The sequence below is a fragment of the Drosophila miranda genome, chromosome XR (genome assembly GCF_003369915.1).
Source record: "Drosophila miranda strain MSH22 chromosome XR, D.miranda_PacBio2.1, whole genome shotgun sequence".
Lineage (NCBI taxonomy): Eukaryota > Metazoa > Arthropoda > Insecta > Diptera > Drosophilidae > Drosophila > Drosophila miranda.
Window position 1 is genome coordinate 24856489 of NC_046674.1, and position 20681 is coordinate 24877169.

A 20681-nucleotide genomic window follows, 5' to 3' on the forward strand; every position below is an offset into this window, starting at 1 on the left:
AACAAATATATTTACGTACATTCCAAGTTTTGATTTTTTGTTTGTACCTTACTATATAAACAATCAAATAAAAGGAAGCACTTAAAACTGTCCAATCTTGCAGAAAATTTATTGATTAATCGGTTAAAATTATATGTTCATGGCTGAGGGTCCAAGCTAGCTAGTAACACTAAACCGAATATAAAAAAAGACAAATATAATTTCTGGATGGTGAACAGAAAATAACGATTACAACGATTAACCCAACACCACAAACCAAACACATTAACATCAAAAATTTATTTACGTACATTCCAAATAAAAATCCGTGCTAATGCACCAACAACGAAACTCACAATCGAATCAATAGAAAGCGGGCAAGAGCCAGCAACCAGGGCACAGCGATCTAGCAGAATTTTGTAAGTAATTCGGCTAATCTAATCTGTGCGACTAATAACGGCACCACGGCAGCGCCGTCGTTAGGGCTTAACTAACTCACACAAATGAACTTTGTACATTAAACATTTATTAATTTTGAACATGTCTCTTTTGGAGCTGCAGCCGGCGGACGAGAAAGTAGTACGAGCAGTTGGCGCTTTTCACACGCACTAGCTAGGTCGGAGAAGACGCAATCGAACAGTTAACAAAAGCCCAATTCCAATCACAAACATGCTGTCACGCCTGCAGGACTTCTTGTCACGCCACCGCCGGAAGTTTATCGTGACCGGAGTGCTGGTGGGTGGCGCCTACTGTGCGGCACGGTACGCCCAACGGAAGCTTGTGGAGATGCACGCGAAACAGGTGCGTGAGATGTTCGAGCGGACTCGGCGCACGCATCACTTCGAGTCGACGGAAAAGACTTGCAACCAAGTGATTCTGGGCCTAGGCGAGGAGATGTGTGACGCTGTGTTGAGGGAGTGCAGCACGGACGAGCTGCTCGAGCAGCTGCGTCGGAATCCAGAAAACAAGGTAGAACTGTGGGAAGAGATGAAGGTCGTGGCGTTTACCCGCCTGGCCACGTTCGTCTACGCCTCGTCTATGTTGGTGATTGCCCTCAGAGTGCAACTGAATCTCTTAGGAGGATACATTTACCGCGACATCACGACGGAGCAGACACGAATCACTGACGAGCTTAAGCAGCAGTATCTCTCGCTGATCCGTCACTTCATCACAGAGGACGGTATCAGAGATCTCGTTCGGTATATTCGGACTCAGGTAATCGCAGTGGTAAAGTCGTCGATGCCCCTCTCACGTCAGCTCTCCCTCAACGACCTGGAGCAGCTGTTTTGGTCTCTGCAAATGGCCATAAATGCGGACACTCGCCGAGATCCAAACTCCAAGATGACGAAGTACCTGCTGCCTTCTCGAAGTTCCAGCTTCTCGCCGTTGCTCGAGCAGATGTACAATGAGACGCTGGATCTTCTGGAGAGTGAGGATGCCATTGGCGTGTGTACGCATAATGTAACCCGAGGCTTTGTGCTGGCCTGCGATGTCATTGCCGAGTCCCTTGGCGAGACTCTGCAGCATCTGCCCACCGCAAAAGTGCAGAAGCAAGCGGAGACGCAGCAGTCCCAGCAGTTCAATCAGAGCTCCAGCAGTAACTCCCTTCCCAGCAGCCTAGCGGTCGATAATAACAACTTGCTGAACATCAACACGGTTTTGATGGCCATGGCCAAGCTGATACCAATCATCAGTGGGATTACTTCGGGGGTCTATGACAGTTCGGCGCGGTCTACCAACTTACCCACGCAGCTGCTCTCATTTTACTTGGTGGCGGAGAAGTCCAAGACGTTGGGGGCTAATGTCTACGAGACCTTCAGTTCTGCCTAAGCTACGACAATCACACATAGACAAACACCCATATGTATGGATCTGTTTTGAGCATGGCCATAAGACAATTGTAACCCTATGTACATATGAGTATAGTAAGGTTACCTATATTCATGCATACATATATGTATGTACGAGTATACCTGTTTAATTTTAAGATGAGCATTAACATACTTTCAGAAGCCTGTTTGTAAGAGTATGCTGTCGTCCCAAATTCCGTATTTAGTCTAACTCTTAAAAATATTTAATCAGAACCTTGTGTGTAAGGTAGCGATAAGAAGTTCCCGAATTGTGGAATCCTTTGATAAAGTTGACGTGGAAACGGGGACCCACAAAGCGAGCAACTGAAAGGCCTTTTAAAATAAACGGAAATTGTAATAATGTATACAACAATAAAAGAGGAAAGTGAGATCTGACTAGGGATCTTTGGCATTTCAAATAAATGGAAAAATTGAAACAAAATAAAGAAACAAAACAAAAAACATAAGTGAGAGATGGAACTATTGCCGGCACGAGAACCACAGATAGGACATTTCTCATGCACCACCAAAGGGGGTGGGTGGTGCTGAAAGAAACCCGCCCTGGGAATGTTGATAAGAAGCCCGGTGCCCCGGACAGGACAGCTGTGAAATGGTAATAGAGCGGAGCCTGCGCAGAATGCAATACGTACAAAAATACTTGTCAATTTGGTAAAGGAATAAACTTTTGAAGCATCTTTTAGGCGCAGTTCCCGAGTTTTAAACAAATATAAATAAGCAGAATAATTTGTCGCACAACTAGATGTTTAAACAGCTGCATGATAACTGCATGCGAAAACTATGACTCTCTCGCTCTTACTCTCGTACTCTCTCGCTCTCTCTCCCCGGGTGCCAGCTGTCTGGTGAAAAGCAACGGTAGCGTAGCTCAGCCGATGCCGATGCCAGCGCCGCAGCTACACTTTGGGTGGGCAGGCAGCGCAGTTGCAAAAGTTACGTGAAAAGGCAAAGGACAGCCCTCTGCGCCTCATAGATACTATTTACATATGTATGTATGGACATACAATACATTCGTATGTGTGGAAAAAAGATTTAACAAAATCCTGAAACAACAATTTGGGGAGCATAAATTTTGAAAGTGCAAATATGACAAAGACTGAAAAATGTGTTCGAATTAGCAAAGCCATCGGAAGAGCAGGAGTTTAAGGCAGCAGCAGTGGAGCAGTGGCGATACCAGGAACAACAACTTCGATTCAATTGTGTAAGTGCACTCGCCAACTGCGTTCCAAGAAAGACACACGATACACGGCACGCAGACCAAACACACACATATCACATGTACATACATGCATGGAGAGCGGGACAGACATAACGCACAGGGCAGACAGTCAGGCTGCCAGACAGACAGACAGGCTGCGTGCGTAAAGCGCGGCATGGCCTGGCGCGGGGTGGAAACACGGCCGGATGGGACGTGCTTCGCAGGACTCCCCGCCCGCTCCTCATTCTGCTCCTGTGACGGTGCGACAGTATAAATATAAACATTTTATGAGTAGAGGCGACCGCAAAGAAATAGTGGGGCTCGCCAGGAGCTCCACCAATCTATGACCTCCTTCAAAAGGGCCGCCGGTTTAACCCAATCTAACCTCGACTAAGAGCTCTTGGTGGGGCAAAACGTGTAGAGTGAAGACAACAATGAAATGACATTTCCCGGGTAACGTCTGCGGGATATGATATCCATGGACAACAATGCATGCAAGTCAAGTGCTGGGCATGGGTCCTCCCCCTATGCTGAGAGCCTTCCCTTATAGCAGCCACTGTTTGTGTCCTCCTATATATACATAACATAGGCGTATTGGCACACTAAAGTCATAGATCAAGTGCCTTGACAGTAGGCACAGTCACGCCTCCCGCACCCTACTAGATGTGAGCATTTTAATTAGGAACGTAGCCCGAAAGCAGGAGGAAGGGTTGTCAAAGTTGCGTCTAGAAAAGTTTAGGTATAGAAATCGTTTAATTGGCTGGGTTGCGCAATGTCTTTGAAAGACTGACGATTAACTGTAGACCGCAAGTGTTTTCCTCTGGGTACTAACATGTGGATCTTGCTTGTGACCAAGATCTCAGAAACTACTCTTATAAGAGCTAAAGAAAATTTGGTGTAGTATATAATTTTTGTTACTGGTTGGCAAGAGAATAGAGGAGAGCAGTGCACGAATACATATATATTATATAAGTTACATAAATCATAATATTCCTTATAAACGGAATGAGTACCGGGAAAAATAGTGTTGCGGCACGTGTGCCTCGATTCACTTCGTCACGACTGGTAGTTTATCATGTATTTTCAGCTTATCGACTTTCAACTAAATTCCTAAAAATGTCTTGCCTGTCTTCTCTACTGATAGGGAAAACGTATTCAAAACGTATCCCACATGTTGGTTGAGAATTAGCCTGAATGCAATAAATAGACCAGAGCTGTAAAAAAACTGGTTAGTTTCGCCAGAGTCTTTGCTTAGGAACATGAACACTAGTATTACTAGCACGATGTCGTACGATATGTATCATAATAATTAAAAATACTGTGATCTCGAAGTGATTGTGTGAAAAGCGGTGAAACATCGTGGACAGATGCATTCGAATTCCTGGTAAAGAATACCATACCGAAGAGGCTACATTAGCCACAGTCAATCCCATCAGTCCATAGATAGTCTGTGCTCTATTGGAGTCCTACTTTTGCAAAAAGACTGACTGAGTGTAAGTATATTTTTCATGCAAACTGCTTCCTCTATTCCGTCTGTCTGTCTGTTTCTACTCTGGTTGCCTGTCAAAAACGTCAAAATGCGATAGTCAAGACCCAAATGAAGTAGGGGGTGGGGCTAAACTGCGGAATGGGGAAGTCAACTTAAGTGCAGTGCCAACCCCAATATTTCGCCCCTAGTTTATTTGCATAGCTACCAAAGTAGCGCACCGTCCAACCCGGAACCTCAATCCTTAAATGATGTTGCAACCGCAGGCAGAAGAACACACACACACACACACACACACACACTACACAAGCATACGGATAGAGCAAGAGGCAAAAAAACACACACACAGAGACAGAGACGACTCGTACATGATGCAAAATAGTGCCATAAATGATATGTGATAGACGGATGGACACTTAGTGGGGCTGCCTGGGATAAGACCCTGTTTGTGTCCACAAATGAAGCTGCATCTATCCCGGTCCTACTTCTTCCCACACCCGTAATTAGCCGCCCTTTACAACCAAACTCATAAAAGCTGCTGTAAGTAGCCTGCTTTGACTTCATTCATTGCCGTACTCTGCCTTCCGGCATCCACCCAAGCACCCATCCAACAATCACTGCTGGTTCCGCCTCTTCTTTCGTTTTTATTACGTATACGCCCCGCTGCTCGATGTGGCACAGCTCTCGAGGCGAGACAACTCGAATGAGTGGAAAACAAACGATTCACAGTCTCTCGATCCACCAGCCAGTCAGATAGCCATCTGTTTCGATATTTAGGCAGGGCAAATATGAAGTACACAATTCAGTTTAAAGAATTCTGAATACCGAGCACTTATTGATTGCGTTTGACAGCCTCATCCTCTTAGACGTGGGACAGAAAGGGCTGACCGGAATATGCCACGCGAAATGGAACTAATGGCGACCATTTGAATCGAATGGATTCGTTAGGCTGCGCTTTAACGACAGATCGCATCAGATTGCATCAGATCGTATCAGACTAAACGGCTCGAACTATAAAATAAATCCACATCCCCTGGAGAATTGTGTCCGCATACGAGTATCACAATATAATTGCACAGGCCAGTTTATGGACGCGTGAGTACTCGTACTGCCGCACGATCGCTGGGTCGAAACAGTTTTCGGTGCGAGTCTAAGCAAGCAAACAGCACGGATGGGACTCTATGTAGAGAGTAATGGAGTAGAACCAGAGTCAGAGCCAGAGCCAGAGTCAGAGTCAGAGCCACAACTAGAGCAGAGTGGATCGAGTCTGAGATAATTAACATGAGTAATTAGTACCACATTGTTGTCGTTGTTATTGTTATTGCTGTTGTTGTGCAGAGGGGCTGGAGGATTGGATAAAGAGTCGAAGAGTGTTTAATTCAATATTTGCTTTTGCTTTTCGCACAGCGAAATGACAAAGGTAGCTGAAGGTGGAAGACGCAACTGACGTCGGTTCATCGGCCTCCAACCTGCGGTCCGAGCCCATTCCAAGGAGAAGTAGAAGTGTACATAATTCACCATGCGACGACCAAAAATATCACTGAAAAAGTATTTTTATTTCACACTGATCTGCGCTCTCCTGCTCATATTTGGTTTCAATCTCAAGTGAGTAATGGATACGATACCCATCGTTAGCCCCAATCTAAACACGAATCGCAATAACACAATCTATCCCCCAGGGAAAACGAGATATGGAAAACCCGCAGTCCCCGAACAGCCCCGCTGACCACTCAGCAACACCAGCAGAAGGTGCAACAATTCCCCTCACCGGACGCGGACCTCGCCGGGTCCGAGGAGCTCAGCAAACGGCCTGAGACATCTAGCTCCACTCCAGCCGATAGGCCTATAGTCGCCACTTCGCCCTCGAAAGCAGCAGGAGCAGAGGCTTTAGCGTTGGAGGGTCAGCAGACGGAGGATATAGAGGAGGAGGATATAGACGCCGACCGACATCTGGAGCCGGAACTGGAGCCGGAGCCGACCACAGCCAAGCTCTGGTTCTTCCGCAATGGTGAATACCATCCACGCCCGGCCAAGACCTACAGCAATCGGCGGGCACGCAAGCGGTACGCACCCAAGCTGCTGCCGCATCAGGATTCGCACAGCGACCGCATTGTCAACCAGCTGATGTACGTGCCGCACAACTACGAGCAAATCAAGGCCAGTGGCAAGCTGAAAACCATCCTCCTCTACAACGGCCTGGGTCCGTGGAATGTGAAGAAGGGGCGCGATGTCTTCCTGAGAGCCAAGTGTCCGGTGGATACATGCGAGCTGACTGCCAATCGGGAGTTTGCCAGTACGGCCGACATGATCCTATACAAAGACCACTACATTCCCACGGCAATACGCCGTCCCAGCAATGCCAAGCAGGTCAGCATGCTCTACTATCTGGAGTGCCCCTATCACACGCAGAATGTCAAGGCACCCGATGCCATCAACTGGACGGCCACCTACAGGTGACACCTACCTACTCTTTAGACACTGATTCTGTTCTTTCTGAGACTTATACGCTTCTTGGTTTGTTTCTTTTTTATTTTACGAGCAGACGTGACAGCACCATCGTAGCGCCCTATGAGAAGTGGCAGTACTACGACACCAAAGTCCAGCAGCAGGAGCAGGATCACAACTACGCCGTCAACAAAACGAAGAAGGTGGCCTGGTTCGTTTCCAATTGTGGCGCCAGGAATGGGCGCCTCCAGTATGCCCACGAGCTGCAAAAACACATCGAGGTAGATATGGGATTCGATAGGATCTCGTGAAGATACTTACTATCCTTGTCCTTTGTGGCTTGTCCCAACAGGTGGACATATATGGTGCCTGCGGCAACTTCAAGTGCTCGCGTAGCACGGCAGACAAATGCTTCGAGATACTCGACAACGATTACAAGTTCTACCTGGCATTCGAAAACTCCAACTGCAAGGACTACATCACGGAGAAATTCTTTGTGAATGCCCTCAACCGGCGGGTGCTGCCAATCGTGATGGGTGCCCGCCCGGAGGATTACGAGGTGAGTGCCCCGCGTCGCTCATACATACACGTGGATGAGTTTGCCTCGCCCAAGGAGTTGGCCGAATACCTGCGTATTCTCGACGGGGACGACGAACTCTACAACTCGTACTTCAAGTGGAAGGGCACGGGTGAGTTTATCAACACGTACTACTGGTGCCGGGTCTGCGCCACGCTCCACAACGAGGAGCAGCTGCGCAAGCCGCGCTGGTACGGCGACCTCAACGACTGGTGGCGTGGCGCGGGCGTTTGCACCAACGGCTCATGGAGGAACTTCAAGGCGCGCAAGGACGTGATCAGCGACGATTGAGTGCTTGAGTCGGTCCAGATAGTGGGCCTTGGCATTGCGTAGATCCAACTTCTATTTTAATATCAGTGTGTAGCTTTGATTTGTTGTTGTTTTGTAGTTATCACTACCCACTATCACTATAACTATCACTATCCACTAAAGAATGTGTAAAGAATTGCTTCCTTTTTGTCGGCGTTTTAGGTGAATGTTTTTTTGTAGCTAGCCGTAAGTGAACGAGACCTCGAAACTAGCACTAGCGTTGCATGAGGAAATCAAAAAGCGTAGCAGCGGAGCAGCAGAGCAGAGTATTCAAACTAGCCCATAGACTAAAAGATCCCCCGGCAGATCGGTGTAACATATACAATACAACAAACAAAAAAAAAAAAACAAAAACATAAGAGAACCTAGAAACTTAGATTAGTTATACGTGGATATACCACCAGTACATGCATAGATTATATATTATATAGTTGTTTAAACTACCAGCAAGTCCAATATAGAGCATAACGAGATGAAAGACGAAGGGCGAAAGACGGGAGACAAAGGGATACAAGCGAGTTGAATGAAGTTTTTATCCGTAGATTGACCCACACATGTATGTACGAGTATTTACTAGCCTAACTGCAGTGGGAATGGGAAAGAGCCATCAGCTAAATAGCTTTGTAAGTGAATTAGATCTTTTTGTAAGCATTTTTGGCAAGCAAACAACTGGTGGATGGACGGATGGATAGCCCTAAAATACGAGTACGTTGCGTGTGAAGTGAGAGCACTTCTTGAATTTACATATATGTTCTATGAGTTTGCAGCTTACATATTAGATTGTCTAGATTGTCTCTTGGTTGGACCGTTAGTCGCAGTGGAGCTACTCGGCCAGGTTTCCCAGCCTGTTAGCTAACCAATTAACTATTTTAGGACCGATTCGCACAAGCAAGTCCTTGGCCAAAAGCCATATCTGAACTAATACAAATACAAATACAATCACCATTCCTATTTTTCACACAATATCAATTTACATATTGTATATGATTTCTGTTCTGTATACAAGCGATTTTTTTTTTTGTTTTTCTACACTTTTAGCAATATTTATATTTATTGTATAACATTTAATTTATAAGTATGGAATAATATCATCTGTCTGTGTGTATTTTGATTGTGAACTTATTAAATTTTTAATTTTTACTGTGATACAAAAATTAATAATAAATAAAAAAAAAATTACAAATTAACAATGATAATTGTATTTAACAATCACAAAAGATTGTGGTAGACAACTTTATTATTTCAAGCTTCAATTTGGAACAAGGAATATCTTGGGACGGATATAATAAACAACTGATGGTAGGACAAATTATAAAATTTAGTGGAATTTCCCCCTCACATGGAACACATATTTCAATCGATTCAAGTTCCTCTTAGATTATAAAATACTGGAAAAATGGATTCAAAAGCAACGCATAACCTTCAATGGCTTTTTTTGGGAATATATACGAAAAGTAATTGAAGCCAAATAAAAAAAAAATGAAAAATTAGAACATTTTTAAACCGAATAAATTTGAGCAAGTTTAAGGAGTTCAGAATAGTACTTGTACTCAAACGATTCACATTTTCCTTAGATTATAAAATACTGAACAAATGGATTCAAAAGCAACGCATAACCTTCAATGGCTTTTTTTGGGAATATATACGAAAAGTAATTGAAGCCAAATAAAAAAAAAAATAAAAAATTAGAACATTTTTAAACCGAATAAATTTGAGCAAGTTTAAGGAGTTCAGAATAGTACTTGTACTCAAACGATTCACATTTTCCTTAGATTATAAAATACTGAACAAATGGATTCAAAAGCAACGCATAACCTTCAATGGCTTTTTTTGGGAATATATACGAAAAGTAATTGAAGCCAAATAAAAAAAAAATGAAAAATTAGAACATTTTTAAACCGAATAAATTTGAGCAAGTTTAAGGAGTTCAGAATAGTACTTGTACTCAAACGATTCACATTTTCCTTAGATCATAAAATACTGAACAAATGGATTCAAAAGCAACGCATAACCTTCAATGGCTTTTTTTGGGAATATATACGAAAAGTAATTGAAGCCAAATAAAAAAAAAATAAAAAATTAGAACATTTTTAAACCGAATAAATTTGAGCAAGTTTAAGAAGTTCAGAATAGTACTTGTACTCAAACGATTCACATTTTCCTTAGATTATAAAATACTGAACAAATGGATTCAAAAGCAACGCATAACCTTCAATGGCTTTTTTTGGGAATATATACGAAAAGTAATTGAAGCCAAATAAAAAAAAAATAAAAAATTATAACATTTTTAAACCGAATAAATTTGAGCAAGTTTAAGAAGTTCAGAATAGTACTTGTACTCAAACGATTCACATTTTCCTTAGATTATAAAATACTGAACAAATGGATTCAAAAGCAACGCATAACCTTCAATGGCTTTTTTTGGGAATATATACGAAAAGTAATTGAAGCCAAATAAAAAAAAAATAAAAAATTATAACATTTTTAAACCGAATAAATTTGAGCAAGTTTAAGGAGTTCAGAATAGTACTTGTACTCAAACGATTCACATTTTCCTTAGATTATAAAATACTGAACAAATGGATTCAAAAGCAACGCATAACCTTCAATGGCTTTTTTTGGGAATATATACGAAAAGTAATTGAAGCCAAATAAAAAAAAAAATAAAAAATTAGAACATTTTTAAACCGAATAAATTTGAGCAAGTTTAAGGAGTTCAGAATAGTACTTGTACTCAAACGATTCACATTTTCCTTAGATTATAAAATACTGAACAAATGGATTCAAAAGCAACGCATAACCTTCAATGGTTTTTTTTGGGAATATATACGAAAAGTAATTGAAGCCAAATACAAAAAAAAAAAGATCAGTTGTAACATTTTTAAACGAAATCAATACGAACAGATTTAAGGAGTTCCGCATATAACTCGTACTTCTGCTATAATCCAAATGTTACTTAGACATGGCACATTTTCAACTGCTGTAGTAGGTCCTTCAACGCATGTAGTTTCTGCTGCTTGAAGTCCTTCTCTCCCGACGAGGCTACTATCTTTGCCGTAATCTTGCGTTGCAGGGCAATGGCCTCCACTTTCTTGGAGAGCTGCGAATAAAAGGACACAAAGGATCAGATGCATTTTCATTTGAGAGGACAAACAGTACTACCCACCTCAAAGGCCCGCTTTATAATGCCCTGGGGCATGCCAGCCAATTTGGCCGCATTGAAGCCGTACGACTTGGGACAAGCACCGGCCGTGTACTTGTAGAGGAACGTAACCGTTTCCTGAGTGGGATCTGTGGTATCCTCATTTTCCACCATGCAAGCCATGTGCCCGAGGGTGACCCTCTGGTCGTTGTGGAAGTAATCGATTAGATTGTGGTAGTGGGTGGAAAAGAGGGTGCGACACTTGAGATTGGCTAGGAAATTGACCACAGAAGCGGCAATGGCTGTGCCATCGTATGTGGCCGTGCCCCTGCCCAACTCATCGAGCAGCACCAGGGAATGGCATGTGGCATGCTTCAGTATGAGAGAAGTCTCGTTCAGCTCCACCAAGAACGTACTGTGCCCGGCCAAAATATCATCTTGAGCGCCCAGCCGCGTGAAAATTCTATCCACCAAGGAGAGACGACAGCTGGCTGCTGGTATGTGAGCGCCCTGAAAGAAGAAATACACGTAATCACAATCAATTGTTATTAGATGCGGCTCCCATCCCATCCGAAAGGCTGAGAGACACTTACAATCTGTGCCATGATCACCAGTAGACCCAGTTCCCTCATCAAGGTGCTCTTGCCTCCCATATTGGGTCCAGTGAGCAGGGATAGGGGGGCTTCCGTTTTGGTACCCAATTCCAGGCCATTGGGAATATAGGTGGAGGTATTCACACAGGGATGATAGCCCTCCTGCAGTTCGATGAACGGCTGATCTACTCCAGAGACCAGCTCTGGTACGCAGATGATCATCTGTTGCCTGGCGTACTCTGCCAGGGAGCCCAACACATCCAGATTGGCGACACAGTCGATGCACTGCTTCCACTGCTCATAATGATTGGAGAACTTCTCGAAGAGGCGACGGGCTAGGTCCTTAAGCACGACGTTCTTGGCATCTTCTGCTTGCTGCATGTCCTTGAGCAGACCCTTGGTCTCTGCGGTGGTGTAGCGACGCGAGGGCTTCTTTCCCTTGGTCTGACCTTCCAGGGCGTACGATTTGTTGGCCTTGTGGGCATGCGACTCGGGAACATCCAACTGGTACCGCTTCTTATCGGAGCCAAAGTAGGTAACACGGCAGCCAAAGTGACGCTCCTGCTCCACAAGGTAGGTCTTGAGCCGTTTCTCAATCTCTTCTATCCGATCCATGACTACATCATACTCTGCATCCATTCCGGGCTGAGGCGCAATTACTCCCGTCTTGGCAGCTGCATCATGGTCGAAGGCAGTGGCAAAGTATCTCAGCTCTTCGCTGAGGTCGGGAAAGGATCCCCCCGAAGTAGTCAACTGAGTTATTCTCTTGATCAGAGGGGTCTCACATTGCTGGAACATCAGAGGTAGCTTGGTCAGAGCATTGAATCCCTTGAGAACTGCCATAAAGCCCACTAGCTTCTGTTTGTTGTAAATCTTCTCCTCGAAGAGTATGGCCCGGGAGTCTGGGTGACCGGTCTGTTTGACCTGCTTGTTGCCGAACAGATGGATTTGCGCTAAATTACGCTCAAAGTCCGGCATGGGAGCCAGCAATGCCCGCATCTCCTGCAGCTCACTGGGCAGCCGCAACAGCTCTCCAATGGCTGCCTGTCTCTCCTTTAGTATCTCTATATCGCAGCTGGGGGCACAGAGCCAGTGGTGCAGCAGCCGCTTCCCGAACTTGGTGCAGCAATGGTCCAAGGTGGACTGCAGGGTGTGTTCTTCGCCGATGATCCTTAAGTTTGACAGAGTTGTTGCATCGAGGACCATGTGAGAGCGTCTCAGGGCGGAGACCACAGCTGGCTTGGCCTCTGCCAGCTGATCGGGCGGCACATACATCTGGTAACGAGCCATGGGCAGTACTTTCGGCTCCAGCAAACACTTGTTGATGAAATAGACGCACTGACCCAGAGCCTTCAATGCCAGCTTGTAGTTGTCGGAGGGCGTGAGACCCAAGTGATCCGAATCGGACTGCATAGTGCGCAGGACCAACGGCCAGTTGTCCTCGGATCCGTTTCCGGCATAGTATCGCTCGGCCAACAGCTTTAGAGTCTTCTCAGCGTTGCAGACATGAGCTCCATTGCTAGGCAGTTGCTCCCTCAGTATTCCTCCGAGCACGGTGCGTACCACCTGTTGAGTGCGCAAGCTGAGGGCTGATTTCTCGCTGAGAAGCTAAAATGGTAGGATTCAATGTTATTTCAGATGATCGAATGGTAGGCGTCTGTGCAGGACTTACGAGCACAGGCATGTGATGGGAGAGCAGCGTGAGCAATCGAGAGCAGTTCTTATCGTCTTCGAACTCGCCCAGGTGAAAGTCCCCGATGGATGTGTCTATAAAGCAAATGCCAAACCTGCTCCACGTCCCCTCGTCTTGCTCCACCAGGGCCAACATGTAGTTGGGCTGATGATTGGGACCGATTTTACACTGCGACCCGAAAACCTGAGTTCCCCGATTCGTGATCTGACAGATCTCACGGGCCACGACCTTGTCGAACTTGGTGGACTTAATGCGCTTGCATCTTTCTGCCACCATGTCGGGCGTTTCCGTTTGCTCCACTCGAGCCACCTGCGGATGGCAGAAGATTACATAAAAATAATACCAATTTGGATCCGAGGATCCACCAAAGATGCTTACCTTGTAGCCCCTATCTATCAGGATTGTGGACATTTTGTCAAAGGATATCTCCGGGAAACCAGAGTGAGCAAACTCGCCACGCATATAGGTAAATCCCAGCTCATTGACACCCACATCGGCATCCCCATGGTACAGCTCATAGAATTTTCCCACTTTAAAGAACATGACGCAGTCAAAGTTGTTTGACTTCAGAACCCACCACTGTCGCACGCCAGGCGACAGAATGTTGAGGAACTTTTCGGGCACATGCAGGGTGCTCTTATCGTAGTCCGGATGGTCTGGGCGCCTGCCCTCCTTGTCCTTAATCTTGTCCGGCTGCAAGAACTCGAGCTTCTGATGAGGCCACACCACAGGCTCATCGAGGCTCGATGAAGTGGTCACTATCTCATCGTAGGCCGCGTCCTGCTTCACATTGCTCTGGATGTTTTTTAGCTTCTCCTGGAATGTGGAGCCTTCAGCCAGTTTAACCTTTTGGCCCACCGGCTCATTGTTGTTATTATTGTGGTTTTTGTCCTTGTTGCGGGATTTTTTGGGCGTGGGATCGTCTTCCGATTCTTCGTCATCCATAGGCTCTTCGCCCTCATCGTCGCCACTCTCGCTTTCCTCACTGGCAGCATCATCCTTTCCGTCCGGTTCATAGTCAGACTCATCGCCGGAAAAGTCGTCTTCGGATTTGGTCTCCTCCATCTCATCTTCGCTCTCCGACTCGGGTAGAACGATGCGTTTTCTTTTGCGCCGACCACCAAGCTCCTCCTCATCCGACGGAGTTGAAATTGGCAGCTTCCTCTTTGCCGAAGGCTTGGTCTCGGTCTCCTTCTTCACTTCCAGGTTCTTGCCATTGTTGAGATTTTCCTTTTCTGAGTCCGTTCTGTGAGTAGGCGTTGACTCCGCCTTTACGCTGGGCACAAGCTTTTTTTTGTCGACGGCTGGTGACTTGGTGAAATAGTTAAACAAGGTGTTTGTGGGCGTTCCGCCCACACTCGTATTCAGCTTCTTAGACATCCTGCTGCCAGCTTCGAAATGATAGAACCCTGTTCCCGGTAAATTCGCAGACGCCAAGAATATGCGCCAAAATCTGCGTGGCGCTACCAGATGGACACACAAATGTGCGAATGTGGATCCAGCCAGTGCTGCCGATTTCGCTTTTTCCCGTAAGATCTGGCTTTTTTCAGACACAATGCGGGAAATATTTGAGGGAAGCGGGAGTTCTTGATTTTTTAGACATTTTTTGGACTTTTTTCAGCATTTTTAATACTGCCACCGGTTACATAAAAAGAGCGAAAATGTGGCCGGTTCATCAATACCACCTCTAGTTTACCAAATAATTTCTAAATTCAAAAAAGGGGTTAACATTTTTGCTGTTTTTACTACGAAGTGCCACATACATACCTAGCATGATTGGTACGACCATGTTGTACGAATGCAAATCAGAAGCTATCCCCACAGAGCTGGATGAGTTTATGAAAATTCTATACAATACACATTAAATATAATTTTAATTCAAATTTGTTAACACCATTATTTGCCCATTTTTTGTTGTTGTTTTTGGAAAATGTTCAGCTTTTTTTCGTGTTCTTCAAGTTAGAAACTCTTTTTTCCTGATAACAAGTTGGCAGCTCTGATCCAGATGACAGGAAGGCGTTGCCACACTGCGCAAAACACAGCTGACTGGTAACATTACGATTTTTGCCGTGTAGGACGCAGAAATAAATAAAGTTTCACGAATTCAAGTAATTTTGTAAGAAAATAAAATGTCGCTAGCTGACGAACTACTGGCTGACCTCGAGGAGGACAACGACAATGATCAGGATGAGGATGATACTGAAATGGGGAATGCCGACGATGAAAATGTAGGGATAAGTAAAATGCCCCAAATGTGCAAGTTTTAAATTTGTATCTCCCACAGGAATTGGCGGAAAAACTTTTGAAGCCGGTTCCGAATTTGATGGACGTGGATGTCACAGTGCAGTCGGTGCGCGAGCTGTGCAAGTTACGCGACTCGAAGCGTTTGCAGGACACACTCCAGCAGATCGAGCACTACGCCAGTCGCCAGCGGACCGCCGCCGAAATGTTGGGCAGCGTGGAGTCCGACCCGGAATACTGTCTGATTGTGGAGGCCAATGCCATTGCCGTGGACATCGATAATGAGATCTCCATCGTGCACAAATTCACCAAAGAGAAGTATCAGAAACGCTTCCCAGAACTAGACTCGCTGATCGTCGGGGAAATTGAGTATGTGCTTGCGGTCAAGGAGCTGGGCAATGACCTGGACCAGGTGAAAAGCAACGAGATGCTGCAGGTCATACTCACGCAAGCCACGATTATGATTGTGTCTGTAACAGCATCCACGACACAAGGAACCATGCTCACGCCGGCGGAGAAGGCCAAAATTGATGAGGCCTGTGAGATGGCCATTGAGCTAAACAACTTCAAGTCCAAAATTTATGAATACGTTGAGAGTCGCATGACCTTCATAGCCCCAAATCTTTCCATGATAATCGGTGCCTCCACGGCAGCCAAACTGTTGGGAATCGCTGGCGGGCTCACCAAGATCTCCAAGATGCCGGCCTGCAATGTTCAGGTCCTGGGCTCACAAAGGAAAACCCTTTCGGGCTTCTCACAGACGCAGATGCTGCCGCATACTGGGTATGTTTATTACTCGCAGATTGTCCAGGACACGGCTCCGGATTTACGACGCAAGGCGGCTAGGTTGGTGGCTGCCAAAGCCGTGCTGGCCGCTCGTGTTGACGCCTGTCACGAGAGCGTTCATGGCGAGATTGGCTTGCGGTTCAAAGAGGAAATTGAAAAGAAGCTCGACAAGCTGCAGGAGCCACCGCCGGTGAAGTTCATCAAGCCGCTGCCGAAGCCCATCGAGGGAAGCAAGAAGAAGCGTGGAGGAAAACGCGTGCGCAAGATGAAGGAGCGGTATGCCCTAACTGAGTTCCGGAAGCAGGCGAACCGCATGAATTTTGGTGATGTAGGTGGATTCCGAGAATCATTTGGAGTTGATGTAACCTTTATTTTCATATTACAGATCGAAGAGGATGCCTACCAGGGCGACTTGGGCTACTCCCGTGGCACAATTGGAAAGACTGGAACTGGCCGTATACGCCTGCCCCAGGTGGATGAAAAGACTAAGGTGCGCATCAGCAAGACCCTGCACAAAAACCTGCAGAAGCAGCAGGTCTATGGCGGCAACACAACAGTCAAGCGTCAAATCTCTGGCACGGCCTCTAGTGTGGCCTTTACGCCGCTGCAGGGTCTGGAGATTGTGAACCCGCAGGCGGCCGAACGATCACAAACGGAGGCCAACGCCAAATACTTTTCGAATACCTCCGGTTTTCTATCTGTTGGAAATCGAACAACTTAAAAGAATAACATCTTATTTTTCTTTCTATCAAATGAAGCACTTTTAATTATAGATTTGTCGGGCTTAAAATGAGATAGGCGTTGTAAAGCTGCAATAAAGCTGTAAAGGAGATTCTAGTTGTTGTTAGCTCAGTTTGCCCACGTCCAGCTTGCGTTGTATTGCTTCCCAGGAGTTGTTCAGCAGCACAGCCAAAATGCCGGCCACGGTGAAGACGCCGCCAATAATGGAGCAACAGTTTGTCGCAAAGTGGCCAAAGGAGCTGGAAATAGAAATTCACCAAATGAATATTTGACGCTTTAAGATCAATGCTATGTTAGTTGACTGACTTGTGTTTTTCTGCATATTTGACCATCAACGGCGACAGTTCATAGCTGAAGAATATGCCCGGCATTCCCCGTTCGCGGTCTGTTAGATCCTTGCGATATCGCGTGACGGAGAACTGATTTGTGTATATCGGCTGGCCATCGCTCTGGCGCATATATAGTGTAGGTACAATTTTTAAATAATAATTGAACATTTCGCTTTTGGTTTCTGGAAAAAATAGAGTAGGTACACAGTTAGTCGTTTCGGAACTGTACAGCGCTCTCATATTAGCATATTTCAGGCCATATCTATCTTCGATTAACCCCATCCCACCGAATGACCTATTTGATTCAAATTTTAAAATGTTTTCTGTTCCCATTTTTCCGCTACATCTGTCTCTGTCTCTGTCTCTGTCTTGCTATCTCGCTTCCCTCCGCTAGGGTCGCACACTGCACGAAGAAGAGCAAGAGAGAGAGAATAGAAGGGGGCGGCGTAGCCACGGAAAATTGATATTTCATTCTGGCTATATAATGATCCGATCTGATCCAGATCGGCAATCTGGTAGATGCGGTCATTCTCTGTGATTCATATTACTAAAACAGTGGATGTCACAGATTTTCGTTCTTTTGTGGGAGCAGGGCGAAATTTTGAAATACACATAGCTCTTGTAGTCTTTCAGATCTTTGCGCTCATCAAGACGGACAGACATAGCTATGTATATCGACTCGGCTATTGATGCTGATCAAGAATATATGTACATATTTTTATACTTTATGGGGTCGGAAACGCTTCCTTCTACTCTTTGAGTATCGGGCATATAAATAGAAAAATTAAAGAGACTTTGCAAAGGGTAAAAAAACTTCAACTTTGGCTCGATATATCTTCAGGTACAGCCATTGAATCGACACGAATAAAAAACCTTTGAAATTTTAAATATTTTCAAATCGGCACCGCAAAAAAGACTTTGCTTATAGTTATAAGTTTGATTAAGTATTCTACTCATACACACCATCCAGTATATTCAATTCAAAAAAAAAAAATTGGTACCATGTTTCAAATTTTATAGATGTTGCTTGCGTAGAAATGACAAATGTTGCCAAAACTACAATTTGCCATCAAAAAATTTACATGTAATTAAAAATAAAATATATTGAATTTGACGACTTTTTTCAGTTATCGCTTATTTCTTTCAAATCTAGCTTGTATTGACTCTGAAATTCTGGCAACACTGAAACTGTACGAGAGATATTTCAGTGGCAGCGCTAGTAAACAACGTGGCAGCCCTTGCCCCATTTGACAGCTCACACGAACACACATACGGACGTTCACAGACACACCAGTCGAATCCGAATAAATCAAAATATAACGAAAATATACGGATTGTTGGGAAATTCAGCGCGTTTTTAAAATACGAATCGAAGAAGCGACGCTTGCGGCTTTGATTTCCTCGCAAACAAAACGCAAATACGGACAATAAACAGAATACGGCATGCCGTTGCCCTCGAGCTCCTTCTCCCAGAAGGGACCCACATGCTTTGATAAGATGAAGAGCGGCTTTATCATTGGCTTCTGCGTCGGCATGGCCAGTGGAGCACTGTTCGGTGGCTTCTCGGCCCTCCGGTAAGTTGGCTTTTGAACGATCCACCGTGGAAAGTGACGCAAGCTCAGATACTTTGTTATGTAATTATGCCGGCTAACTAACGACTGAAACTCGCTTTTGCAGATACGGACTGCGTGGACGGGAGCTTATCAACAATGTGGGCAAAGTGATGATACAGGGCGGCGGAACTTTTGGCACTTTCATGGCTATTGGTACAGGAATACGCTGTTGAGCCCACAGCAGCCCCTTGGGAGCAGCAGCCTCTGCTTCTGCTGGCATTTTTGGCAAAGTTTTAGACTATTGACACATAAACTAATCATTATTCAAGCCTTGTTTAAATTACGTTAAGTTATTGCAATAGAGATTTAAAATTAACCCTCCCGATGTGTACTCAACTCACCTGCAACGTCCACCCGCAGACCATCCAGGGGATGCGTCTTGGCAAACTCAATCTTTTCGCCAAAGGACAAATGGTTGATTGTGTGGGAGAGCTTAACATTGCTAAATTGGAAGTCATGTATGTGGAACTGGCGTATAGAGAAGCTCTTGCCGGGCGCAAAATGGAAGCTTCCCGCCATTCGATTCACCTCAAGGTGTCCCTGTATGCGGCAGCCCTCTTTGAAGGCGTCCTCATCGGTGCGTTTGTACTTGCCCTTGCACTGTTCGATCTTGTCTACTTGGACGTTCCACTTGTGCAGGCGGTAGGCATCCAGAACATCCTCGCATGTGTTGCAGCAGCTAGCAAAAATTCGTTTGAAATTAGTTCAGCAGTGAGTCATTTTGGTGATTTCTTTACTTACTGCGTGGCGTTGTGCTCGGCCCCGTAGCAGCTACCGCAGGTGACATTCTTGTTCGGCGGCGAGACGGCCACAATTTCCTTAATTGGCGTCTCTTTGAGCGGCTCACCCTTCAGGTTGAGCCTATGCTTGAAAATATCGTGGTCCACCCGCAAGTGTGTGTCGCCAGACGAGTCCATCGCATCCAGAGATATATAATTGCAGGCCAAGTTGTGCAGGGTGACGTCCAAATTGATGCGCAATTTGTGCCCTCTTGTGGTGTCCACAAACAGCTCCTCGTTCAAGGCGGGCTGCATGTAGCTTAGAAACTCGAGGAAGATCAGCAGGCTTATGATGCTGGTACTAATGATAGTCACTGAACGAAACAATACCGTGCCGGTTGGTTGTGTTATGCTTCTTCCGACACCAAGTTGATGTTTGAAAAACACTTACCAGCGGCGCCGCCCACTGTCCGCACGCTGAAATCGTCCAAAGTGCGGGGGTACGCGTCTAGGCGACGCAATACGTCAGCGAACTTCATTTTGTGCACAAAAACGAATGTTAAAACGATCTAAAAGGTAAACAAAGGGATTTACATGATTTTGTAGCGGCGGTGCTGTTCGTTTGTGGGGCCGCGGGGGAAACGCGGGTGAATGACAGCGCCACGTCTATTTAGTGACGGCGGATTTATATACCGACTGGCCCTCAGAATATACCGAAATATACCGTGAATATACCGAAGAAGAAAACGTACTTATCCCACTAAACGCCCTCTATTTAAACAGCTGAGTAACTGGAGTTGAACCGCGGAAATTAAAACTGGTCGTAAATGTTCCATGTATATTCATCATTTTCCTTACCTCAAAAAACAAATTAACAAGATATCTTTCACCTAAGCTGCGCTAATATTTTTCAAGAATCATCATATTCTTTCACCTGAACTGCTTGGAGTGTATTCTAATATTCA

At 45.2% G+C, this 20681-nt stretch overlaps 6 protein-coding genes across 8 annotated transcripts; 4 read left to right on the forward strand and 2 right to left on the reverse strand.

The window, feature by feature from the left end:
* The first annotated feature begins 18 nt into the window (after nucleotides 1-18).
* LOC108151411 (peroxisomal biogenesis factor 3) lies at nucleotides 19-2252 on the forward strand. The gene is made up of 2 exons (XM_017280000.2): nucleotides 19-398; nucleotides 541-2252. Exon 2 carries the CDS (start codon nucleotides 649-651, stop codon nucleotides 1807-1809), a length of 1161 nt encoding a protein of 386 aa, XP_017135489.1. The 5' UTR covers nucleotides 19-398; nucleotides 541-648; the 3' UTR covers nucleotides 1810-2252.
* Nucleotides 2253-2759: 507 nt separating this feature from the next.
* On the forward strand, nucleotides 2760-8215 carry LOC108151409 (glycoprotein 3-alpha-L-fucosyltransferase A). Of its 3 annotated transcripts, none has more exons than XM_017279996.2 (5): nucleotides 2760-3045; nucleotides 5936-6133; nucleotides 6208-6981; nucleotides 7071-7254; nucleotides 7326-8215. In XM_017279996.2, exons 2-5 carry the CDS (start codon nucleotides 6048-6050, stop codon nucleotides 7839-7841), a joined length of 1560 nt encoding a protein of 519 aa, XP_017135485.1. In that variant the 5' UTR covers nucleotides 2760-3045; nucleotides 5936-6047; the 3' UTR covers nucleotides 7842-8215. The 3 variants fall into 3 exon arrangements, with proteins under 3 accessions (XP_017135485.1, XP_017135486.1, XP_017135487.1); XM_017279997.2 differs by lacking the exon at nucleotides 2760-3045 and adding an exon at nucleotides 4154-4535; XM_017279998.2 differs by lacking the exon at nucleotides 2760-3045 and adding an exon at nucleotides 5646-5813.
* Nucleotides 8216-9381: 1166 nt separating this feature from the next.
* LOC108151407 (probable DNA mismatch repair protein Msh6) lies at nucleotides 9382-14667 on the reverse strand. Its single transcript, XM_017279995.2, has 5 exons — nucleotides 13666-14667; nucleotides 13267-13596; nucleotides 11595-13202; nucleotides 11026-11511; nucleotides 9382-10959 (listed from the first exon to the last, which is right to left on the reverse strand). Exons 1-5 carry the CDS (start codon nucleotides 14665-14667, stop codon nucleotides 10816-10818), a joined length of 3570 nt encoding a protein of 1189 aa, XP_017135484.1. The 3' UTR covers nucleotides 9382-10815.
* Nucleotides 14668-15315: 648 nt separating this feature from the next.
* On the forward strand, nucleotides 15316-17067 carry LOC108151410 (U4/U6 small nuclear ribonucleoprotein Prp31). Its single transcript, XM_017279999.2, has 3 exons — nucleotides 15316-15515; nucleotides 15572-16642; nucleotides 16700-17067. The coding sequence occupies exons 1-3, from the start codon at nucleotides 15417-15419 to the stop codon at nucleotides 17033-17035; spliced, it is 1506 nt and encodes a 501-aa protein (XP_017135488.1). The 5' UTR covers nucleotides 15316-15416; the 3' UTR covers nucleotides 17036-17067.
* On the reverse strand, nucleotides 17053-20369 carry LOC108151412 (endoplasmic reticulum-Golgi intermediate compartment protein 3). The gene is made up of 5 exons (XM_017280001.2): nucleotides 20168-20369; nucleotides 19739-20090; nucleotides 19339-19676; nucleotides 17362-17566; nucleotides 17053-17294 (listed from the first exon to the last, which is right to left on the reverse strand). The coding sequence occupies exons 1-5, from the start codon at nucleotides 20253-20255 to the stop codon at nucleotides 17159-17161; spliced, it is 1119 nt and encodes a 372-aa protein (XP_017135490.1). The 5' UTR covers nucleotides 20256-20369; the 3' UTR covers nucleotides 17053-17158.
* Nucleotides 18629-19311, forward strand: LOC108151413 (reactive oxygen species modulator 1). The gene is made up of 2 exons (XM_017280002.2): nucleotides 18629-18958; nucleotides 19062-19311. Exons 1-2 carry the CDS (start codon nucleotides 18828-18830, stop codon nucleotides 19168-19170), a joined length of 240 nt encoding a protein of 79 aa, XP_017135491.1. The 5' UTR covers nucleotides 18629-18827; the 3' UTR covers nucleotides 19171-19311.
* Nucleotides 20370-20681: the final 312 nt, after the last annotated feature.